General features: G+C 40.6%; 1 protein-coding gene across 8 annotated transcripts in view; it reads left to right on the top strand.

Annotated features, from left to right (window-relative positions):
- mef2aa (myocyte enhancer factor 2aa) overlaps positions 1-23,783 on the top strand; it is a 63,193-nt gene that overhangs the window by 18,998 nt on the left and 20,412 nt on the right. For all 8 annotated transcript variants that reach the window (XM_085164461.1, XM_085164467.1, XM_085164462.1 and 5 more), the window contains 2 exons: positions 3,013-3,227; positions 10,063-10,266. In XM_085164461.1, coding sequence (XP_085020587.1) covers positions 3,174-3,227; positions 10,063-10,266 — 258 coding nt within the window. In that variant the 5' untranslated portion in view covers positions 3,013-3,173. The remainder of the gene's footprint in view (positions 1-3,012; positions 3,228-10,062; positions 10,267-23,783) is intronic.

The following is a 23,783-nucleotide window of genomic DNA, read 5'->3' as shown; positions in this document are numbered from 1 at the left end:
TGGTTCTGGTTCAGTGCTTTTCTCCTTTTATGTTTATTGTCTATGTCTCTGTTTCCTACGCACATGCACACTCACTTGTACAAAGAGCACATGATTTAGGCCATAAACAGATACTCTGTCCCATTCCAACACTCACGAGAAGTTAAGAGTGTCACGCAGAAACACGCACTCTGCTACAGTGCAGACATTGTTCTACTTTGTAATCTGAACATCTTCTGACATGTTTATCCGGTTGGTAAGACCAGCTGAATTATCCCACTCACTTCAGGACGTTAAAATTGCGTTATTTATTCTACGCCAAAGTATATTGTGATAACCACAGTAACACATCAGTGATTTCTGTTGTTCAAGTCTTGAAAGTAATGTTTTGTTAGCTAGCCACTTTAGATTTTGACTAACTTGTGATGAATATGGACACTAAGTTTGGAGCGTGGCACACCTGCAGTCTGAAGGCTCTCTCAGCTTGTCATTTCGTATCTGTGGAAGATAAAATGTCATGACACAGCCTATTATGCCTCTAGACTTGAACTGTCCTCCGGTGACAGCTCCTCTGCAAAACGGGAAGAAAGAATGTGTACGCGCTGCTTATACTCGCATTACACTGAACCTATTCACATATGCACACACTCAAATAACAGGCCAGTGGTCAGTTCAGACTAGCCTTGGCAAGTGATTAGATAAAACATCTCAAAACTGACACCATATTCACATGTACAGATACAACTTGACAAACTCAGAGGAGGAGCAAAATGATGTTCTCATAATCTTTGCAGATAAAATGCAAAGTGGGAGGTTCAATTTTACTTTAAAAGAAGTAAAGTCACTGAATTTGGCAGTGTAGCTACTGTATTGCTACAGTTGTCTCCCATACTAATATATTAAACTTCAGGGTGGCCAGTGTATTTCTTTAGTGGAATAGACACCCTTTGCCCAGGGCTCCCTTTAATTCAAACATTAGTTTGTGTGTAAAATGCTGAATGAACAAGAGCACTGTCATTCTCCCTGGCCTGTTGTGATGTGGTTTGGGGAAATTCTTTGTGGGGGTTCAGACAGTTTCTTTCCTGGCTCAGACAGCCACGCGTGGGAAGTTAGCAAGGTGATCTCAGTCAAGTTTGCCTACAGTGGAGCCCCGATTCAGACAGCCAGACACCATAATGCCAGTCCATCTGTAACCCATAATGACTGTGTGCCACTGCAACTGGTCATTTTCGTTTTCGCTGCCAAATCGGCCCCTGGCTTCCTCACCTCGCAACTGCTGACTGCATCTAAAGGCCCGAGTTGTTAACCTTTCTACATTTGTACTCATGGGGGAAATATAGTTGTTTGGACATTTTCTATTTGCTGGGTGTAAGTGATGGATGTGCCTCCAGGGAGGGGGCTATATCTCTTCTTCTAGAGAAGTAGAGACAGGACAGAGTTAGATGTTCCTTGGGGAACACTGTGGTCTGAACCACTGGCCAGGTTACAAGCTCATGTGGGAATATATTCCAAATTCTTTTTATCCCTCTGGCTTATCCTATAACCCTGGAGATTTCAGCCACCCTATTGTAAGACCAAACTATGCTCTCCCTCTTCATCATCTTAACAGCAAAGCTGGCATCAGTGTAACCAAGCTCAGACTGTAAAAAAAATATTACTGGCTGAGGAAGGTACAGTTTTTTTTTCAAATAAATCAATTTGTTTCAGGAAAAACTCTGCTATCAAAGCCAGTTACCAAAAAAGTTAGTTATGCTATGTATTGCGCATCATTTAATCCCAGTCTGTGTTACGGATGGGTCACTGGTGCCCCTTGATAACTTTTATGTGGCCAATATAAACGTTATGGGATAAAAAAAAAAGAATGAACTACTATACATTTCATTCTGTAAACCCAGAATTAGAGAAAGGGAGTGTCATGCATAGAGTTCAACTACTCTGTTAAAGCCGCCAAACCCAACCTGCTCCCTTTACCATCGTGTGTGCCTGCTTTTAACTGTGTGTGAGTAACAATCCAGATGGTCCCTTTCCTAAGAGGACACAGTGTCCATAATTTGCCTTCTCGGGACAGCATGATCTTCTTTTGAAAACTGGCTATGTGTACAGGTGGGGGGAGAGACTGACTAAAAGTTTTTGTTTAATAAAAACCTTGCATTCTGTGTTAAATGTGTGAAATAGTGTTAAATGTAAGCATAAGACAAATGCTAACTTAAAGTAGGTGAGTATACTAAAAGTTTGGCATTTATAGAAATACACTTCTTCACTTTCTTTAAAAGACTTTTGTGGAAGAATTTATACCTCTCAAAGTCAAATGAACAACTAGTTTCTGGTTATCTTACCTTAGCTTAACTTATTACAAAGCCTGGAAATAGAGAAATGGTTAACCTGAATCTCTGTGAAGGGAACTAAATTTGCCTACAAGTTCAGAGCTCACTTAGTCACACCAGTTGAAACCAGTTGCCAGGCAACAACCAGAGACTCCAGGAAGATAGTGCTCTCAGCCAAGAAATAACCAAGCAAATAACCCTTAATAAGATATTGAATTGTTTTTTTTCCCTTGACTCTTAACTTTTTATAGACTTAGCACAGATTACTTGCTAATTGGTGTACTTCAGAGGTTCGGTGGGGGGGGGGGGGGGGGGGTGTAGTTTGTCACCTTTGGACAAAAGTTTCCATTTGCTTTTCTAATTTAAAACACCACCTGCTTTGGTATTAATTTTAACTTTGTCAGAAAAATATAAAACCTAATAAAATGTCAAACTGTTCTTTCAAAATATGAGCTTCTAATTGGAAAAAAACACAATAAATGTCAAGGAGACTTGAATAGTTCCTTCCCATTTAGGATGAACCTGCCTTTCAGTGATTTCAGCTGTGGAACAATTGAAGCAGTCAAAGAGATAACAGCACGCTATGCAGGTCTCATAGTTTCTGTATGTGCTTGAGTACAAAATGCAGAACCCTCTGGTACTTTGGGAGATGTTGTTGGGTGTCATATTAACTTTCAGTTTTTCTCTTTCTCTTTTGGTCCTCTTTCAGATCCTGGTGTGGTCTGCTGAAGAACAAAGAGTGTCTTGAGAAGTGTGAGAGCCAATATAAGAAGAGAGACTTTTGCACAATGTGCTAGGAGAGAGGAGGAAGAACGAGTGTTGTTTTTCTGATATTGTCGAGGTGTCAGAGAACCAGGAAAGGAGACAGCCATGGGGCGAAAGAAGATACAGATCACGAGGATCATGGACGAAAGGAACAGGCAGGTGAGTGGGACAGAGATAACAGTTCATCTTTATATCTATGTTTGTCTGTGTCTAATCTAAGACTGTGTTAAAAGATGCTTCTGTATCTTTACATGCTTCTCTGTATCTATCTGACGGTTACAGTTTTTCTCTGTTTTCCTTCTTGGAAAAGTTCAGCAGCTGTCATGGTGTGCAAGGATCTGAACAGACATACCTCCCTCCCCAAAGTCCCAGCCAGCTGAACAGGGACCATGACATTTCTTTGTCAGTGCGGTCGCATTTACAGACATGATTCCCTTGCCACCCTGCAATTTCAACCAGAGAAGTTGATGAGGCAGCAGCAGCTCTGGGCCGCAGCGGGGGCCTCATGGCGTGGGAGTGAACTGAGTGTTGCAAGAAGTGCAGCGGGCTGCCTGTGGCCTTCCCACACTGTAGGGCTTGTCCCCTGGCCCGGCAGTATGGCTGGGGCCCTTTGCTGTAGCCCTGTGTGTTTGCAGCTGTTTGGTAGTAATTAGGAGCAGCCACTGCACCACAGCACCCTCTCATTTGTAGGGTGGGTCAGAAGGACACACAGCACCCTTCTTTGCCTTGGCCTCGCTGGTCCCGACTAGCCACAAAGCGGGAAAGAGCTGGAATTCACTCTGTCTGCTCATGTTAAATATAAACTCCTAAACAGCAAAACAGTAAAAAACAGCCTGGGTCTGTTTGAAACATGAATAACAGGTGCAGATATCTATAGCAGAAATGGTATGTCTTATTTAGCTACGCTCCCTATGATTTAAGAGCTAAGTTAAGGAAGCATGTGCACTGTTTCTGACAAATTATACCAATTAACGCCGATACATAGGTTTCCTGTATCTAGATAGAACGCATCTGGTTAACATCGGCTAAACATGATTAATTATGTGGTAATATGCAGTTGGTACTTTGACTATGTTTCTATCTGTGAGGCTAGCAGTTCAGTCAAGTGCAAAAAAAAATTCCACAGTGTGGGCCAATTATCAGCACTACACCTGGTTCTGGGTGGGTTCCAAATAGGCGGGTGTTAGGGGAATCTGTCTAAGCTTGTTGGTGGTATCCAAGCTCTATTCAGTGACCTGTGACATGAAGGAAAAAAACGAACATAAAGTTATATGAAAACAGGTCGTTTTCTGATTGCTAGGCGAGCAGGTTAACTCTTCAGAAGATCCATTCTTTGCACTGCATATATGAGGGGACACATTTTGCAGTGTTGTTTTACAGGAAAGTAAAGCTGAAGAGCTTATTATTAACATGCCGTCCAAAGTCTAGTGTTTGCATCAGATTTTAAATGTCTGACTGGATAATTTGTGAGAAAGTTTATCAGCAGCATGCAGGCATTTCAGCTTACATTTAGCATTTAGTTTGGTTTTAGCTGGCTCAGCAGAGAATCTGCTGTGACAATAGGCTGTGCTAAAATAAAGCTTTGGTATAAGGTGATGTATGCGTGTGGCTTTTTTTTTTTCTCTCTCGTTTTTTTTTTCCGTGGGCCATGAAGCGCACAGTGCCATCTCCCTTGGGCGTGCTCCTAACCAAGGGGGAATAGCCATTAGCATATGTTCCCCATTGTCAGGAGACAGTTTAAATCTTTGCTGTTAGTTTTCCATAGTGTAACACTGAAATGAAAGAGGTCCTTAAGTGGACTAATTAGACAGTATTTCTATAGAGGATGTTGTGTAAGGACAACAGGGGCTCCCTTGCATTGTCTCTGCAAGTGTTTTAGGAGGGCTGTTAACCCTTCAGGATTTATAACACTGTGTGTGACACAGGCTGAGAAGGTAAGTAGTTACAGCGTAGTGCAAGCTGTGAACTTCGCAGGTAGGTTTATATTCTAATGAAGTGTGTTGTGCATGTATGACAAATTGATGTGTAACTGTTTAATACATCATGTGTAGGGTGGAGTATTTTTGTGCCGCTTTCTGCTGTTTGACCTGGCAGAGATGCACTGGAGAATGAGACATGGAGCAAACTGAGGTCGTATAATGCTTACTGTACAACTGCAAAGAGCCAGTTTCTGTTCCATGGCTTGGCTAAATGATGGCAGCAGTAGAGTCATCAGCTAGACCGACTTTACTGATTGCAAATGAATGCAAGATAACAACCTGCACGATTCTTCTGATTTGATGTATTCACAGCAATTATTACCTTTTGAGACACAGACAGGTACAGGCATCATGTGCAGATTGAAAGGTTCTTATATTTTCCTCTTTTACTTTGAGTTTCTAGAAGACTGGACGGACCAGTAATGACATTTAGTCTTCAACAATAGAAAGTTGTTATTCTTTCAGACTTCAGAGGTTTGGAACTCATGTTCTTTACAAAATAACAATAGTAGGGCCAAGAGCACTGAGCCAATTCAGTGCGTTTTACCTTCTTCCCAAAGCAGCTGTGATTTTTGTGAAACTATAGGGAGAACAGTAGTGAAGAAGCCAAGGTATGCATCAGTCTCGTAAGTTAGTGTACATGTTGGTGAGGCCTATCGAGCAGTGTCTAGTGACGTCCTCTGGATGCCATTAAGCAGGCTCACTGGGGGTAATTGTCCAAGTCATTAAAAGTTTGATGATTTTGCTGCTGGGTGGAGGGTTGCCTGCCCTTGCTGTGGCTCATTTTGGATTTTGCTCCAGCACGTCAAATGCCTGTAGGCAAGCAGAGACTCTCTCACTTACTCTCCAGGGAGCAACACAGCACATAGCGCCTCTTTTTCAGCTTTCACTCAGTCCTGAAGTTCTGAGCAGTCATTGTTATATATTTTTTTTTAATTGATATATATTTTTGACACTTAAAGAGTTTGTTGATAGACAATGGAAAGAACAGAAGAAAAGTGTTAAATTTAAGAGCCACTGCATCTGCACTGTTTTCTTTGTTTAAGATGATACGTGGATTTATTAAAACTGTGATGCAGAAGCATGAAGTAGCACAAAGCGTTACAGACAGGTTGTACTTTTAGATGAATCTGTTATTTGTTGCATCATCTCTTTATTGCTTGGTGTGTGAAAGTCCAAAAGGAAAGTGGAAATAGTGCTCGTGTCCATTAATTAGCTGATCTCGTCTTGGTTTTAGACAGGGCAGCAGGTTTACTTAGAGTATATTGAACACAACACACAATCTCCGTTACAGTTTTCAATAAACAGAACAAATTAATTATCCGTTAAATGCATCATTCTTGTTATTGATTAGAGATATTTCCAGGAAACCTACTTACATTTTGTTACCTTGCATGTCATCGTCTCCGCTAAACAGGATCCGTCACAGCTACTGTAGGTTTCAAGGTCAATCCCACCCACTGGATTAGCCCATTGTGCCTTCGAATGTCCACATGGGGTTCCTCGGGCTGTCCTCTCTCTCAGAGAGAGCTGATCCGGGCAGACAGTCACAGTGGCCCTGGCTCATCTCCTAAGCCCACACACTCTGCCACTGCGGAGCCAGGGCAGCAGCCACAGGGCCTGGGTCACTCTGCCAGCTGGTGCCAGACTTCACTGTCTCTGAAGGCCGCTCTCATGTCTGCCATGGGGGCTGTCAGAGGTGACATGAGGTTCTAATAAGGCCGCTAGCTCCTCACCCCTCTGAAGGTGTTAGTGACTCAGGCATCTCCTGCCATGCTCCAGTCACAGCTGCACTCTCAGTCCCAGATGTCTTGTTTGTCATCTTGGCACCTCTGCCTGCGGACAGACATTGATAGACCATTTGATTGACAAGTCAGTTCTGTGTGAATGTGTGTATTGGAGTTTGTTGTAGCATATGCTCTTATATGCTACACAAGTTTCCGTGGCAGAGCCTGTCTTGTGAATGTTGAAGACAATAAAACATAAACCGAATACAGCAGTAAAACGTGACAGACCCATGCTTGTATGTTTACACTAAAGGTCTATACGTTGTGCAGTTAAACTTTCCATTGCATTTTACCAGCTAAGCAGGTCTATAATTGTTTTTAACAAACAGGCCACTGTATTGCTGATGAGACCAAATTTACTTGTTGCCGTTCATATGCAGTTTTTTAAATTTACCCCTCGAGTATGATTTTGTCCGTTCCAAAGAAGGTTTCCCCATTACCTGAACTTGCTATCGCTTAGGGAAAGATAGAACTGCAGCAGCATTTAGTTTGGTCTGCTATAAAAATATAAAAAATAAAAAGTAAATTACCTACCTCAATTAAAGCTCTATAAACATAGGTTGTGGTGGTGGGGCTCTTGGGAAGAAGGTAGAAATGCAGAAAGTGTGAATTGAGAGTGGAATTACTACTTTATCTAGACATTGAGAGAGCTTCTTAAAACATCAGAGAGTTTTCAGTGTGGCAGAGGCTCACTGATCTGCTGGGTATTGTGTGAGCTGTTAAAATGACCTTATCAAGCATAGAAAGCTGGGATCACTTAAATGTGTTGGAAGTTTAAATGTGGCCTGTCTTTTTTCGCCACGGCATACGATTTTTGTGAACAACTGTAAGATGCATTGGTACAGTGTGGTGTAGAATTTTACAATACTGAGGCTAATCCTGTCGCTGTGAATTACATGAATTAGTCAGGGAGTTAGACTAAATTGTCACCACATCTTACTGCAGGAGCGGTTCGAAAAAATGCTAAAACCGCATCGAGTGTGTTTGTGGGTGTATTTGACTCGGTGAAGCATAGGAAAGCTTTGCCATTGAACCTCCCACTTGACCTCAAGGATGTCTGTGGTTTTCCACTGTCGCACCAGTCACCCCAGAAAAGATGGGGGTGGATTGAGGTTTGTGCATTTGTGAATGCTGGTCCATATGCCCCAAACCTTTTTTTTTTTCTTGCGTTGTGACCCATCAAATTTAGATGGACGTCTTACATGTTCTAACAAAAGGATAAAAATAGGGCAATCAGTTACAAAATAGTGTGTATGTACAGAAGAATAATATGCTTGTCACATTTTAATGGAAGTGTGAGCAGTAGCTAGCTCTTGTAGAGTTACTCTGTCTGTGGCTGGGGCAAGGACCAGGTCTCAGTACTGCTGCTGAGGTTGAAATGAAGCGATGCCTGGGTCAGCAGCTCTGCACTCAGCACAGCCATGCATCCAGGTGGAACAAAGTCTTCGCTCAGCATCTCATCCTGGGCTTCCTGCTGAAAGGTGACATCTCCATGGCTTAACAGCCACATTCATCTGCTAAAAAGCATACAATTTGTTAATCGTTTTCCCGCATGACAGTCGCTGCTTTCCAGTTGGTTAGGCAAACAAATACGCAAGCGGGTAAATGAGCGAGTGGGCATCGCTGGTGTTTAATCAGAGGAGACTAGTATCAGGTGGTTACAACACCAACTAGGTAGAAAGAGGCTGGTCCCGGCTTGATCCCCCACTGTGTGTCCACCTTGAGAAAATGCTTTTTTTCCCTGTCAGCCAAACTCACTCAAACACTCTGTAACTGTGATTTGTAAGGAAACATGTTATTTGGTTCAGCTTCTCCTGTACTTAAACCTTGTGATTTTAAGATGTTAGAATTTTGTTTTGTCATATGAGCTTGAATAACATTTGTGCAGTGAAAAGAAAATGACAGCAGGTCAGGCTCCGGTGTGTCTATAACAGGAATAATGATCCAGTGTAATTACCTGTAGCGTGGAAGATTTAAAATTCATTTATCACAGCTGTAGTGACCCCGCTGCCTTAGCGGTTACACATACACTATGCAACACATAAGATTATACTGCATTATACCAGTTAAAATGAGGGTATAGCCGCGAGCTGTGACCAATTAAAGTTGAACAAAGCAAGCTCATCTCCTCAACTCCTCTCTTAGTAGGTCAGTAAAACTGATGGAGGATATAGACCCCGTGCACTGCTTTGTAAGACGGAAAGCTCTGAGCGCAGCTTTTACTAGCACATTCTCAAGCCACAATTTGACAAGACATATGCTCTGAAAAGTCAGATTTAAAAAAAGCAACGCATTTCCAAAACAGATTTCTGCACACAAGCGAGACAACGGCTGTATTTGTGTCCAGTTTCCTCACTAATAACGTTTTTAGTTTGAGAAATGAGTGTAGCTTACTGTAAAGAGGTAGTGTAACATAATGACACATGTGAATTGGTGTGAGTGACCACAGAGACAGAGCTGCAGAGCTACAGGACAGAAAGTCACTTTGCAGAGGGTTGCGTTACCATTGGAGTGATGTATGACCCAAAGTCCCATCTGAGGGCTCGTGTTACAAGGCTTATGCTGCACTACAGAGATAGCTTTCCGTATATGGAGACAGGGGCTACAGTAATGTATGGACCCCTGTTGTTGCCAAAGCTCTGACTCAGCTCACTGACTCGTGGCTCTAACCCTGACCTCTGGCCCGATAACTAGACATTTCAGATATGCACTATGTTATTTCAGTTGTTACTAAAGCAGAAATGAATTTGTTATCTGTCACCTTGTTTACAGCAGTGTTGTTGCCTTTCTTATCTTGTGTTACCATGCTTGTTTCTAATGTTTTTTTCTACTATACATCTCTGCTGCAGTTCACTCAAGTGTTGTATTTATGTTGAAATATCAGCTATTTAGCACATGGACAGTTTACATACAAACATTCCTTTATAAGATCCACCTGGATCGATTATACGCTGCTTACAGGGCTTAATGCAGAAGTATCTAGCAGTTTTACAGACAACACTGACAGTGGCTGTTATTATTATTGTTGATAGTACTTCTCTGCATTTACGTGAAGATTTTAAATGTATTTCAAAAAAAATATGTAAATACCCCTTTTACCACTAATAATCACACAGCAACTACCGACTACAGCTTTTCGTTGTAATGAGAATGCTAAAGTGCAAATTAAACCAAACTGTGTGTACAAATAAAAATGTTCTCCGTTGGCTGCTTTCTGTGTTTCCTCAGGTTACCTTCACAAAGAGGAAGTTTGGCTTGATGAAAAAGGCCTATGAGCTGAGCGTACTATGTGACTGTGAGATCGCCCTCATCATTTTCAACAGCTCTAACAAACTGTTCCAGTACGCCAGCACAGACATGGACAAAGTGTTGCTGAAATACACAGAGTACAACGAGCCCCACGAGAGCAGAACCAACTCTGACATTGTAGAGGTGAGCAAGCACTGCTTTCTTAATTTGCAATAAAAAACTTCTTTCACACCATGCCATTTTAACCTCACACTGAGTATGTAGTTTATCTTCCGTATTATTTGTTATACAAAACATATCCTCGGGTTTATGCAGGCTAAATTATTTTATGCTTGGCTTCCACTTTAAAAGACGTATGTATTCCTTGATAACCATTGGCTTGGTTTGTAAGTGCTGTCAGGAACAAATAGCAGTTTCCTTCTAGTCACCATTCAGATAGGGCACAGGAGGTCTGCACTCTCTGATAAGTTCAGCTTCTCCTAGGCCCATCAACTGACGTGGAAAACCTATCTCTGCACACTCATGCACACAGTAGCTGCCGACCACCATTGCTAACCTTGTTTCCCATAGATACTGTACCTGCAGGGCACAGCTCTCTGGCTACTCCTCAGTACACACAGTTAGCTTGCCCAATGCTGCAGTATTTTTTTCAGAGAAATACAGTGTTTAGTACATTCCATACAGCTTTATAAAACTCAACAAGCACTTGGGTTTCCTGGCAGCTCCTGCATGCCCAGCAACTAGCGGAAGAGTAAGCCACTTGTTATGCCAGCATACAAAACTGTCAGCCAAAAGCATAAAAGCCAAAGTAAATGAGAATAATTAGGGATACATCCTGTTCCAAACATCTTGCATTGGCACATGTGTGGTTTCTCAGCTTATTCAAGATCTGCTTTAAGAGGCCGGTATCTTCATTCTGACTAGATGAAAGCACACACAATGTATGTTAATGCCTATTGATGGAATCCACACTCTCAGTATGAAGTTGCCCATTAATCTTTATTGCTATTATTTGAAATAGACTTAGATGATAATTTTCTGCAGCAAGACACTTTTTAATAGACCATGCAAACTGCTACATCCCAATTCTCTGTTTTTTACTGCCACCTGCCCACTAAAACATATAGCATTTTTATTACTCCTGCACTATTAAGAGACATTAAGAGTTTAAAATGGGCCAGAATGGATAGAAAAAAAAATCAAGAATGCCAGTTTAAAAAAGACTTTCACTTGGAGGAATTAGTGAAATTACATGCAGCATAAAGGAGTCAGCTGTGGCCCATTATCTTTTATTTATACTGCTGCTGCTTGTGAATTACCTGCTTGGCAGAGCTGCACAAGAGTGTTCTGGCATCCGTACACTCATGCAGTCACTCCTCCATCAGGGGCCCTCAGAGCAGAGCAAGGGCTCACCTGCATAAAAAATACATAAATACTTTCCTTACATAACAGTGACCATAGTTTTGCTTTTGCTGTGACTCTGGAGGCTGTCTTATTACAACGAAGACTTCCCGCAAACACCTTGCACTGAGAGTCATGGGATTTTTTTTCCACCACGTATCAGCCGGGTCAATCCACACCACGCTCTATATCTGCGGTCTGCAGATGTATGTAGGATTATGTAATTGGAATGTACATTTTTTGTTCTCCTGCTGATTTTCCCACCTAGTACTGCTGGCTGACTCCATCAAGCTGCCCCGCTGTATAAAAGGCGAGAACAAGCCACCGTTGTCCCGGCTCACTCGGCCAGCGTCTTTGCAGTTTATAACAAATGCCCTTCTGCCTGCGAGCTGTGTGGTCAGGGTTCAGATGTGAAACAGAGCTGAAGTAACCAACCCAGTCCACTTAACAGCATCAACACACTGTCTCACTATTCATTCTTCAGAGAGCTGTGTGTGAGGAGCCTGATAATGTGTGGAGGCTATGACCCAATCATAGACTGTATATATACATGTAGAAGATAGTTCTAGCCACTTTGACGTCACCCATGAACTCCCGTTTTGATGTGCCAGTTTTAGCATTATGACTGTCATTGTTTTAATCATTCATTAGCCAGAAATGATCATATTTGATGGATTGCTAAGTTATTTGCTAATTCTAGCAAACGTACTAGAACTTACTAGAACTTCACTTAGCTTTCAACCAGGGGCGGATCTAGAGAAACCTTCTTAGAGTGGCATGGAAATCAGATGGGGTGGCAAAATCAAAGCCATTTCTTTACACATATGCATGTGTTACAATTTAAGCCACATGCCAACACAGTAGATCCGCCCCTGCATTTAACACAATTATCCACAACTGAGCCATGTTATTTGTTATGCAGTGGGGAGGCGTGTTTCGCTAACTAGCTGCCTGGGTGGCTCTTACCTGTCAACAGCTCATAATACATACATTTAACAGTTTGTCATCCATCCATTTTCTTAACTGCTTGTTCATTTCTGGGTAGTGAGGGGGTGGGATCTATCTCAACTGTGATAGGGTGATGTAGAGGTTTCAGTCATAATGAAGGGGAAAATAAGCTTTTGAGGCCAAAACTGTGTTTATTTCCACTGTAAAAGTGGCCACTTCAGGAACTGCAGCTTTGTTTGCATTTCTGTGCTGGCTTTATTTTCCAGTCCCACAAGTTCCCGCTCGGATCTGATCATATTTTAAGAGAAAGCCTAATTTCGGCTGTTTTTTTGACCGTCTCTGCTGGTGAGCACTTTCCCAGCTTTTGTGCTTCACCACAGCTGTACAAATCCTTGTACACTACACAGAGGAGCTGATGCATTTATAATAATGGGAAGAATCCACCCCTTCCTCATTTATCTACTGAAATAGGCCTCACATGAGGGCACTTACACGGGACACTTATCTAAATTTTTAAATTGTGTTAAACAAGTCTTTGCTATAAAAACAGCCATGTGCTCATTTGTCCTGTTTTGGAGGAAAGAAAAATGCTCACCCACTTTTCATTGGTAAGACCTTTCCATGTGAGAAACCAAATCAAAGGTCACATTCTTGCTCAGTAGTACCATCTGTAGATAAAGGCTGGGCTGTGCAGTGTGGGAGAACAGTCTCCATGTTTTCCACAGATGGATGCATGCCTTGGCCACAGTTTGATAACCCAGTGGAGGGCTATGGACTTTGTCTCAAACTTGGCTCGCAGTCCAAAGCAGAGCAGTAGGCTCAGATTTTTCTACCCTGGTTGTGTGTGTGTGTGTGTGTGTGTGTTTTGGTAGTTCTTGTCTGCATGTGCTAACCTTACCGTCACTCCAGGCGAGGGTGAGCAGTGGTGTAAAATCTGTCGTTTTATGAATTCACCTGTGTGCATCAAACCAACCTTTCACCGCTTTTACTATTAAAGACAGGTGGGTGTTTTTATACAAGCTACTGTTTTAATTTGTTAATAAATAATTTTGCCAGAATCACATGGCCTGAGTGACTACCAGCAATGTCTCTTACTGTAAATAAAGGCGACTTATTTAGCATGTTGTCTCAGCGTATTCTCATGCATTAGGGTTATTCAATGTAACAGTGGACTAAGTAGGGTATTCCTGAATGAAGTTTCCATGGTGTTGTTTCTATTGTGTTACTTATTGAATTCTGTTTATTCCACAAATGAAAATGCTGCCGTTAGTCATTAGATTAATCTAATAATATTTAGTCTTACTCTCGTCTCCGCTTGTGGAGCTAATGAGATTTGTGCTCTGCTATAACCTCACGCTGTGTTTCTGCACACAGAAAGATCCCTGTGTCTCTCCAGGAGAAACCTTGAAATAAGATATTAACTTCACAGGCATAATTTGGCATCAATCTGTCCCCTATTTAAGCAATTCGATGCAATTAAGGTATATGGTATAGGTTAGCATTAATCAGGTTTGTAGGCACATGGAATAAACATTAATTGACACTTAATTCTAATCTCATGAAATCAAGGTTGTGAATAGACTATATTCAAATTTCAGGAAATGCGCTCGGAGTGAAATACCGATACCTTTTAAATACCCGGAGAGTGCTATATGCAAAGAAGTGACTTTTTAGCGCTCCTTTTCATGTCTTTTACTCTGATGGTTTCTGAGAATAAACAGCGTGAGATCATTCATAGGGAAATTCTGCTTATCTTACTCATAATAAAGAGAGGTGGCCATTGTTATTGTGACTCGGGGAGAAAGGGACAATTCCTTCTGTATTTATGAACGAGCAGTCCCCCCGTCTCACAAGACCAGTACAGTGAGAGGAAATGAGCACAGAATTATCAGGTAATTTCCATTAGGCTTTATTTCATGATCACTATGAACTTTTGTCATAAACTGAGCTGTATTAATAAGGTATGTAAATGTTGACCATTACTGAATGTCACACATTGTGTGCTGTAGATTTCGCGACGACAAAAGCTACGCAGGCATTTATCACAATTCAAGGTTTAATTTCTCCTCATGTCCCTCATTCTGCGTGTTACACTTTAAAAGATGGAGACGATCATTGCATTAAGTGATGAGCTGTGCCTCGCAAGTGTTTTTTTTCTTTCTGTGATTTACAGCTCAAAGCAAAATAAATATTATTACCAGTTATAGAATGAATCCCTTGAAAAGCTTTGGGCTGAATGGGCACCGGGAGTTTCAGACAGGAGATATTTATGTTCGTCAATCAAAGGCTGAGCAGTGATTAAGGCTCATTTCTATCCTAATGAATGCAAATTGGCACATCTGCTATGGTGGTCTAGCTGTCCAGACTCTTCAATTAGCATGATTGATCAATTATCCTCCTGCTGGTGGCTCATTGGAAATGGAGGCTGGGGAATGGGCCGGGGGTGTATGGATGGGGGAATTAAGGAAGGGAGATGGAAGAACAGAGAAAAAAAAACAAGCAGAAAACTGTCTTAAGCCTCCACTCAGTGAATGTGATTTCTTATTTATTACTTTATGAGAGTGGAGAAATAGCGGAGAGTCATTTTACTCAAAGAAGGCTCCTTTTTTTACAGACATTTCTTAAAAATGAACGCTTCAAACTACACTTAAAAAAGCGGTGATTTTTATCTTTGAACGACTTCTGACTTTTTGACGGAATAAATAATTTCCAAAGAGCTGATCAGAGATCAGACAGATCAGATCAGGTGCTCAGATTAAAATTGAAAAAATATATTACTTTAGCAAATGTGTTAACAAAGTCAGGCTGTGGCTCCGGCTTTGTTTAATACTTTATTTGTTTTACATGGGGGAAAAAAGCCCAACACAAATTGCATTTGAATTTGTTCTCACCCTTCATCACCAGAATTACTGATCAAATATTTATGAGAGAAAAGAGCTTTAGCCTTGCAAATATTTAATAGATCAGCACTCAGTCAACTCTGAAGTCTGTCTAGGATATTGTGCTGCGCAGATTATTTGTGTTGGTTTTAACAGCAAGAACAAATACTTGAATATCAGAGTGAATTGGTGAAACTGCTCCAAGTACCAGAGGCAGCTTGTCCTGAGCGTGTATTTATAATTGTGCTTTAAACTGCTATTAGTGCTACATGATTTACTCAAGATGATGTCTTGCCAATTATGTGTCGTGTAGATTGCTGCTGAGCAACATGCACTGTTGAAAGTGCATGTTTTTATATCTCGACGTATTAATTTCAAAATGAATCTTAATTTATAAAAGTAAAGCCTCACATCTCAGAAAATAGCAGTAAAGTGTGGTATACTTGATTTAGAGTGAATAGGTGAATACATACTGCACAAAACTCTGACAGAAGCTTCACGTTTATAGAGAGACCTTGAAATGTTAGTTAACAGTAAATTTATATTTCATGCTTCTGCACTGGCGGCAGTCGTGGTAGGATTAGCTCACCTGGAGTTAAGGATGAAAATTTTTAATTTTAGTGGTCAAAGGTCAAGGTCTCTGACCTCATGTCGATCCCAGTCTTGCAAATAATTAGAATCGATCACCTGGAAGTATTTTATCACATCTAGCACAAAAATCCACTTGGACTCAGACATGAACTGATTAGAAATAGCAGTTCAAGGTCAAGGACAGTTTTAACCTCACTAAACACATTTATGGTCATAATTTAAAGTGCTCCTATTATGCTAATTTCTGTTTCTGCACTTTTATTCTAGATTTACATCATTCCTTATTCCTGATTTACCCTCTAGTGGGCCTTGGTGCAGCCCCTTAATTCATCCTTGGTCTGAAACAAGCTCAATTAAGCCAACTTCCAAGTGATTGGCCGTCTTGTGCAAGCAGACTATATTAAGGCCATCACCTATCTTTGATGTCAATTAGAGCTAAGAGTTTAAAAAAATCCCTTTGAAAAACCAAGCATTTAGAGCGGTCTGAGCACACGATTTCTGACACGTGTAATTGAAATCTTTTGAACACAAATTGAAAAGATTAAAAGTCAGCTTTACTGCAACAGCATGAATTTCTTTGCAACTTCTGCTGCAACTTGGCTGATTAGTGGAGACAATAGAGAGATAAAAATTCTAGTTTCTTCAGGAATTTCATAGTGTGACAGAAATGTGGTAGTGTGATTTTTATGTTTTATGTCACAGTGTTTAAATAAAAAAAAAAACCCACATTAATATAAATTTCTTTTTAGACATCCAAAAGTTTTATATCCAAACATATTTTAAGGGCAATAAAATGATTATTTATTTCTATTCATGCTTTTTCTTTAGCCCTACGATACTTGCTTGTTTCTTTATCTCTCAGGTATTATCTCATAGGCTACAAAATGTGTTTGGTGGATACTGCAGTTATTGCACTGTTCATTCATTGGTCACTTAAGTAATATAGTAATAGGTATGTGCTGCCCACACACGTACACATTATGAAAGTTATTCATACCGATGAAAAAGAGTCTTTTTCACAACACGCTAACACACATAGCATACTTTTCTGTTTGGAAAATGAGAGAATTTCTCCAGGTTAGAAAAACAGGTGGTGGTATTTTGAATGGTATATGGTCAGTTTTGCAATTGTAACATAAGTCATTCAAGTTCAGCTACACAGATATATTTACTTAACTGAAATTTAGAATTGGGGAGAATTGAATTAGTGTAGAATTTTATTTTCAACAACGCAATGTTTGTGCTAAGTGTCGGGTGGCTATATTAAGTGAACAGATAGCCATTCAGTAATACTAGTTACTGAACAGATGCATGATTAGGTGTTGAGTTTTAATTGTTGTTTGGATAATTACTTGTACCTGACACCAGTCAAAGTTTTTATGCATGAATTTCCCTGTTGTCTGAAAAGAGGCAAAACAAGCACAAGTTGCTGTGTTCTCTGCAATGAGCGCTATTTAAAGGAATAAATAAATAGACCGGTTTAATGACTTCATTCTCAGTTCTCTGCAAAGCTCAATATCTGCCTCAGCCCTTCACCAGTATCTTTCTACTTTACCCTTTATCTGCACCATCATCATCCTTTTTGGTGTTTCGCCACAGACCTCACAGCAGCAGTGATGAGATATCCCTTTTAAGCTAAATCAAATGTCATTGCTGTTGACATAGATTTATTGGGTTGATGTTGATTTTCCAGGGCTTTTCAATATATGTGAACTTTTCAGCCAGCCCATTTTTAATATTACAGAAAAAAAATACATGTAGTTTGGGGCTTCTATGACTTATTGAAGTGATATTAAAATTATTTTTTATACTTAATAACTGTAGGTCACATACAATACTGCAGACCAACCTAAATATGATGTTATTGTGTTTTGGAAGTTTTTGTTTTGAGTTAATAGAAGTTTTCGGTGATACTGCATTGTAATAATGAAAATTTATTTATTTTTTTCGTTTTTATTTTAGTGTCTTCTCCTTGTTGCCACATAAATATGAAACCTGTCAGTCAGTCTGTTGTCTCTGGAGAGGTTGATAATGTTGATAATGTAGCAACAAAGGCAGCCATTAATTAGTATTTCTGAAATCCCATTATCGCCTCTTCATTTGGCATACATATAAACAAACAGTGTTGTTAAGATGATGCACTTCTTCCTGTCTGTGTGCACAGTGTGGTTTTTTTTTTTTGGGGGGGGGGGGGGGGGGGGGTTGTATCTGAGGGCAGACATTTAACCTTTGGGCCTGTGTTTCCGGCCAGGTCGGCTCTACAGTTAATTTTTGTTGAGTGTCAGAGCCAACATACTAACTGTTATATACATACAAGATAAGAAGTTATTTTCAGATTAGTGCAGTGGGATGAGATAAAAATAAACTCACACATTTTATAGTAAAAGCGGACGATTTATTTTGGACTACTAGAATACTTCTGATACATTTATAGTTCCAACAGAGGTTGTAAATTTTATAGCCTCAGAGAGTCTACAGTATATTTAGAGTAGAGATACCCAATGTGGGGCAAAGTGTAAAAGTAAACTCTATCTAAATAAGTACTTAGCTTATGCCACTTGATGTCTTCATATCTCTCACGAAGGAGTCTGATGAGAGTTTTCTGAAAGGTCTTCTCATGCCACAGTGAGCAGTATTAATGGTTCTGTTGCGAGCAACACGCTGTGTTTCAGAAGTGCCACTTTTTATAGGACAAGGACTCCTTTTCCTCTGGGCTTTTAGCGAAAAAAGGTCAGCGGTCTTCTTTTGTCGTTTTCTAAGTGTAATAAAACACATGTTACAATGCTCATGCAGATATATGGTTAAGCTATAGGTGACTCTCTAACACGTGTACTCTGCTGTGGAACTGATACTTTAAGTAGTTGTTACCCAACGGCATCTTGAAATGTAATTTGATTATTGGGTAACCAGCAGTATCCCTTTTCTGTAGTTGTCTTTTGAATTGCTGACTGGCTTTACTCCATAATCAAGCACTGTTTTTCTGTGCATTTTAAATCCATCATGTACTACGTCTCATTGTTTTATTATGACTCGGCTGTGTGTGTATGCGATTCCTGTTACCAGGTTACTGCTAAGAGACTTTTGCTTTTGGCACATGTCGTGCCTCATTGACGTCAGAGCTCTTTTTCCACCCTCTCAACTATGTCGCATATGTGTCATTTCAAACGGAGGGTCTTTTAGTAAGCATCTAATGAAAAGAGATCAACAACAACAACAACAACAACAACAACAAGGACCACAAGACACTGTGTCTTATTCTAAACAGTACTTTCCAGTGAGCTTACTAGGACTCAAGGGTTTCAATTGTGTTCAACTGAACACACTTCAGTTAACTAAGGAGAGAGTTATATTTTTATACTTTATTAATTTCCTTGTTAAAAGTTGTTTTTATCTGATTTTTGTGAAAAAGTAGCGTCACCACAAATGTCTTTTTTATTTTGCTAGGAAAATGAAAAATAGGTGTAAAGTTTATTGAAACATGTTCAAACATACATGAGCCGTATATAAGGCAAAAACAGAGCTGTTAAATCACCCGTTTCTTCAGGACAAGACTTTCAGATACGTTTCATCTATTGTGGATAGTTCTTTAGGCCTGTTATGTCTTCTGATGTCCTCCACATCTCCAGTTTCCTCAGATATTTTGGAATAACTGTGTTCTCGTTGGCATTTTTTTAAATAGATTTAATAAAATAATATTTTTGCATTAGGCTGCTAGTAACAAAGTGCCTAAAAATACAAAATATATGTAATATAAAATTTATTTTTTGTTTAGTTTTTTGTTATGTGTAGGCACAAAGTGGTTCAACCCTTTAATTAAATGTCTTTTTTTATGCTTGACTGCCTCATTGGTCAGTTTTAAGTGGTTTAACAAAGAGAAGTGCATTCTTGTGAAAATGCTGAGTTATAAGGACTGGACTAAAAATTAGTCAGTACGCAGCAGATACCCAAAGTAGAACTTTTAAAGACCTTCAGAAAGCCTAGATAACTATTGATGGACATGTTTTTTGGCACCAGTGCTTAGATGGTATTTTTTAAACTTGTTAGATCGATTGTTAAGAAATAGATTGCATTATTATGCATTTTGACTTTGTTTGGCTTTTTTCTTGCACCTAGCATCAAAGCACCCCAACCTGTCTTCAGCTTTCTGTGAATTGGTCTTTTAAAGTCACTGCAGAGGCTTAGCTGCCCTTGGAATTTATTCACCAGAAATTAACTTAGACTTCTTTGTCATCAGACATTTTATTTCTTCTGTTCAATGTAATGGACATGATTTCTTTCAACATTTTATTCTCATGTATTTACTCTAAAAAAATGTTTCCTTCTGTACCTGTTATTTAGCAGGAAATTGTTTTCCTTTTTTCCCCTTTTTTTTAGTTTTAATTGATCTTTATATCATTTGTGGTGTCATGATTTTACTTTACTATATATTTCATAGCAAATAACACAGATTCTGTGTACCATAGTGCCTCAAAACTGAGCTCAAACCACATACCTGTCATCAACTGTGGCACGAACCACATGAAATAGGTCATACAACCTAATTTGGTTTGATCTAGTTACAGATCAACAGCGATACTAGTTATGATAAAGATTGGTAGAACCTCAAGCCATCGACTCCACCCTCGATGTTCTTCAGTGACCTTGCTTTCGTTCAAAACAGCTTCTGTGAGTTAGTTCGTGCAACAATCACTTTGCCCTTGTGCCCCCCTCCTCCTATTGTGCATGCTGTGCAGCCAACCCCTCCTGCCCAGGGGCGAGGACAGAGCAAAGCCTGCTGGGATGGGGGGGGGGGGTTAGCTGGCACAGTGCCACCTTCCCCCCCGACTGCCCGGCCTGACTGGGAGCAAAGAGGGAGGCTGCTGTGTCTCAGATTGATGAGGACAGGTCTGTGGTCTGGGTATAGAGTGTTGCAGAACAGACGTCCTGCTGGCACATCCTGCCCTCTCTGCCGCACGCCCCCCAGCCCTTCGTACTCGCCTTATCGGAACTCCTAATTGTCCTTATGAATATTTTAGAGGCGAGCAGGAATGGGAGTTCAGGGTTGGGGGTATGGTTTCAATGGCTCTGACAGCTAATGATCCACTCAATGACCAGAGAAAGCGGGAGATGAAGAGCCTGAGATTGAAATGGTTTGAAGGATTTTGTGTTTGTTAGAGTTTGTTCAGTTTTTATGTGTGCCACTACTTTCACGTGGGCACAGGGTGCTTGTTCTCATTCTTTTTAATCTGTAGATAATGATGACATTGGTTTGCCTTTATCCTCAATTTGTAGTTTAATTCCCTCTTGTCTATACTGAAAATATGCAGTCCACTGATTGAGACTGTTCTCTCTGACTCTGGCAGCTAATAGCTTTGTCACATCAGTCATTCACCACAGTCTCAGAGCAGAAAGCTCTGAAGGGACTGCTCACTGCACAGCAATTACTCCTCATTCAGTAAAATCAATGGACTATATTAAATTGGGAATCTAGTCAACCAAATGCAGGTAATCATTTGCAGTAAAATATAAGAGGTTTGGCTGATGTCTATCTGTCTGTCACAATTTTATTTAACAAGCATTGCCACTTTCGACTTATGGTCCACCGACTTTGAGGCCTTAGTTCATTGTTGTCTTCCATTGTCACTACTTTCAGGTGGGATTGAATCTCACTATTTATGTTGTTTTTCTAACAGCTGCAAGAGAACAATGTCAAAATGTAATGTAGGCAGTCAAGTTGCCCCCTCCTGTTCGCTTTTCCTGTCCACTGAGTAACTAGACAATGGACTGTGCTAAAGGAAGGACATGAATCCAGTCTCATATCCTGATATCACTCCACTCTGTAATGTTTAATGGTCATGAGATTAAACAAGATATGTCTGGGAATTACAGAGGACTCCTTATCTAGAATCTCCTTGCTCTAGTCTCACAGTATGCGGTAGGAAATGGAGAAAAATGGATTCCTAGTAACCCAGTGCTGGACAGTTTCAAACAGTGGCTAAAGACCGACCTGAGGAAGTGTTTATTCCCCTTGAGTGAAGACTACAGCACCACCAGAGAGGAAAGGGAACATGGCGGCACTGAAAGATTGTTAAGATGTTATATAAGAGCAGAAATATCCCTTAGTAGATAAAAGCCTTCCTATAAGCCACCTCCCCATGCTGATTTCCTAGTACGTTAACACTCAAAGAAGCCCTTTGATAAGCACATTAGATGGAACGGCCTGGACACAATAGTGATGTCATGAGGATTAGCACGCTACCTTGCTTAGTGTAGCGGCGGACACAAGGGCTAATTCACAGCACTGCAGGGCAAGCGGGCCAAGATACCCGGCTGGAATGAGGTGAGGGGAGGCCGCAGGCACGGCAACCCGTTAAAATATGGCTTTTAACGGGGAGGCTTGAACAAACACTACGTGAATTAAACATTCATGATGTACTCCAGTTTATAACTACAGACTGTCTTTCCACAGAGGGCCTTGAATTGGAGCTGTGGTAAACCAGTCATAGGTCAGGTGGTGCTCTTCCAAGAGTGAAAGCTACTGTAAGTATAGCCTTTTGCCGTGATTCAGGCACAATAGAAGAGACTGCAGAAACAGCCTCTTCATGCCCTCCTTTCAGCCATCCCCCCCACAGTTTTGAAGTTTAGCTTTTATACCTAACCACTATCTTTCTCCTTTCACCCTCCCTTCTATTCATGTACAGTAGAGTACAGTACATGAATAAGTTAAGTGCAGAAAGCTCTCTTGACACAAGAGAGGGAGAACATCAGAAAGAAATGGTTTTCCAAGACTCACAGCAGCAGAGTAAATTGCTTGGACCCATCTCACTAAAAGTACTTCTCAAGAAACAGGTGATGTAGGTGGCTTATGCAATAGTTTGGGATTTATTTTTAACCCGTTGAATGTGAAAATCCTGCTTAAAAGTAAACCTAGGAGGCAGAATTGAGCATAGTGATGTAAACTGATGATCTGTCATGCCTAATGACACGCAGAAACTGTTCAAAGTTCACTTATTTTAGTAGCAGTCCGTGTCATAGCGCAGAATTGAATCAAAAAGAGAATTTATATTGATATCGTATCAAAATGGAACGCAAGGTGAGATCTAACTGCTCTGCTGCTTTCTGTGCTGAACATACAGTGCAAACCTGAGGAGGCAATTACTGCGCTGAATGCTTCCCATGGTAACAACTAGGTTATTAGTCAGGGCTCAGACGGAAATGACGGATAAATGTTTTCTTCAAGACAAGGAAGCTTCAAGGCCTCCTGCAATAGAAAATATTTTTTAAGAGAAGTATGACAAAAGCAAACTGATGGACACACTTACTATAGATGCACTCTCAGACAATAGGGTCCAGTAGGTTTTGTCATCAGCCACTCAGCCTCATTTTTATTTCAAGAGCCAAATTTCTATCAATACAGGTTTGGACCACTGTGAGAAAATAGCAGCTGGCCTTGTTCCCACTCATCTTTGTGAGCCTCTCAGGGCCTCGTGAATAGATTACACAAGTTCCCTTGTCTATAGCCTTTGTAACCTTCTCCCGCAACAAACAGGCCGTATCTTTCATCAGACATGCTACTGAAAATCCCAGCCTCAGCTGTATTCACGTCCAGCCAACTATACTTTCCAAAAAGTACGAATCCCAAAGCTTGATTCAACATTTGAGAGACATTTTAAAGCTGCTTTTAACAAGCTGCTCATAATGCGGAAAAGAGAAAGTGGGTTCTTTGCTTCCTAATCATGTATTTTCTTCCTTTTCCGTGTCAGAACCCTGTAGCGTCTTACACTGGCATGTAAGAACTAAGTTGGTCTGTGGTTGGGGGGCCTTCAGGGATACATGTGGTCCCTGCTATGGCTATGTCTCCGTGAGTGTGCCTCTGATTGGCTGGCATGGGGAGCCAGGTCT

The sequence above is a fragment of the Neolamprologus multifasciatus genome, chromosome 7 (assembly GCF_963576455.1).
Source record: "Neolamprologus multifasciatus chromosome 7, fNeoMul1.2, whole genome shotgun sequence".
Lineage (NCBI taxonomy): Eukaryota > Metazoa > Chordata > Actinopteri > Cichliformes > Cichlidae > Neolamprologus > Neolamprologus multifasciatus.
The sequence above is the reverse complement of the archived record's forward strand: the minus strand, read 5'-3'. Positions and strand labels throughout refer to the sequence as shown.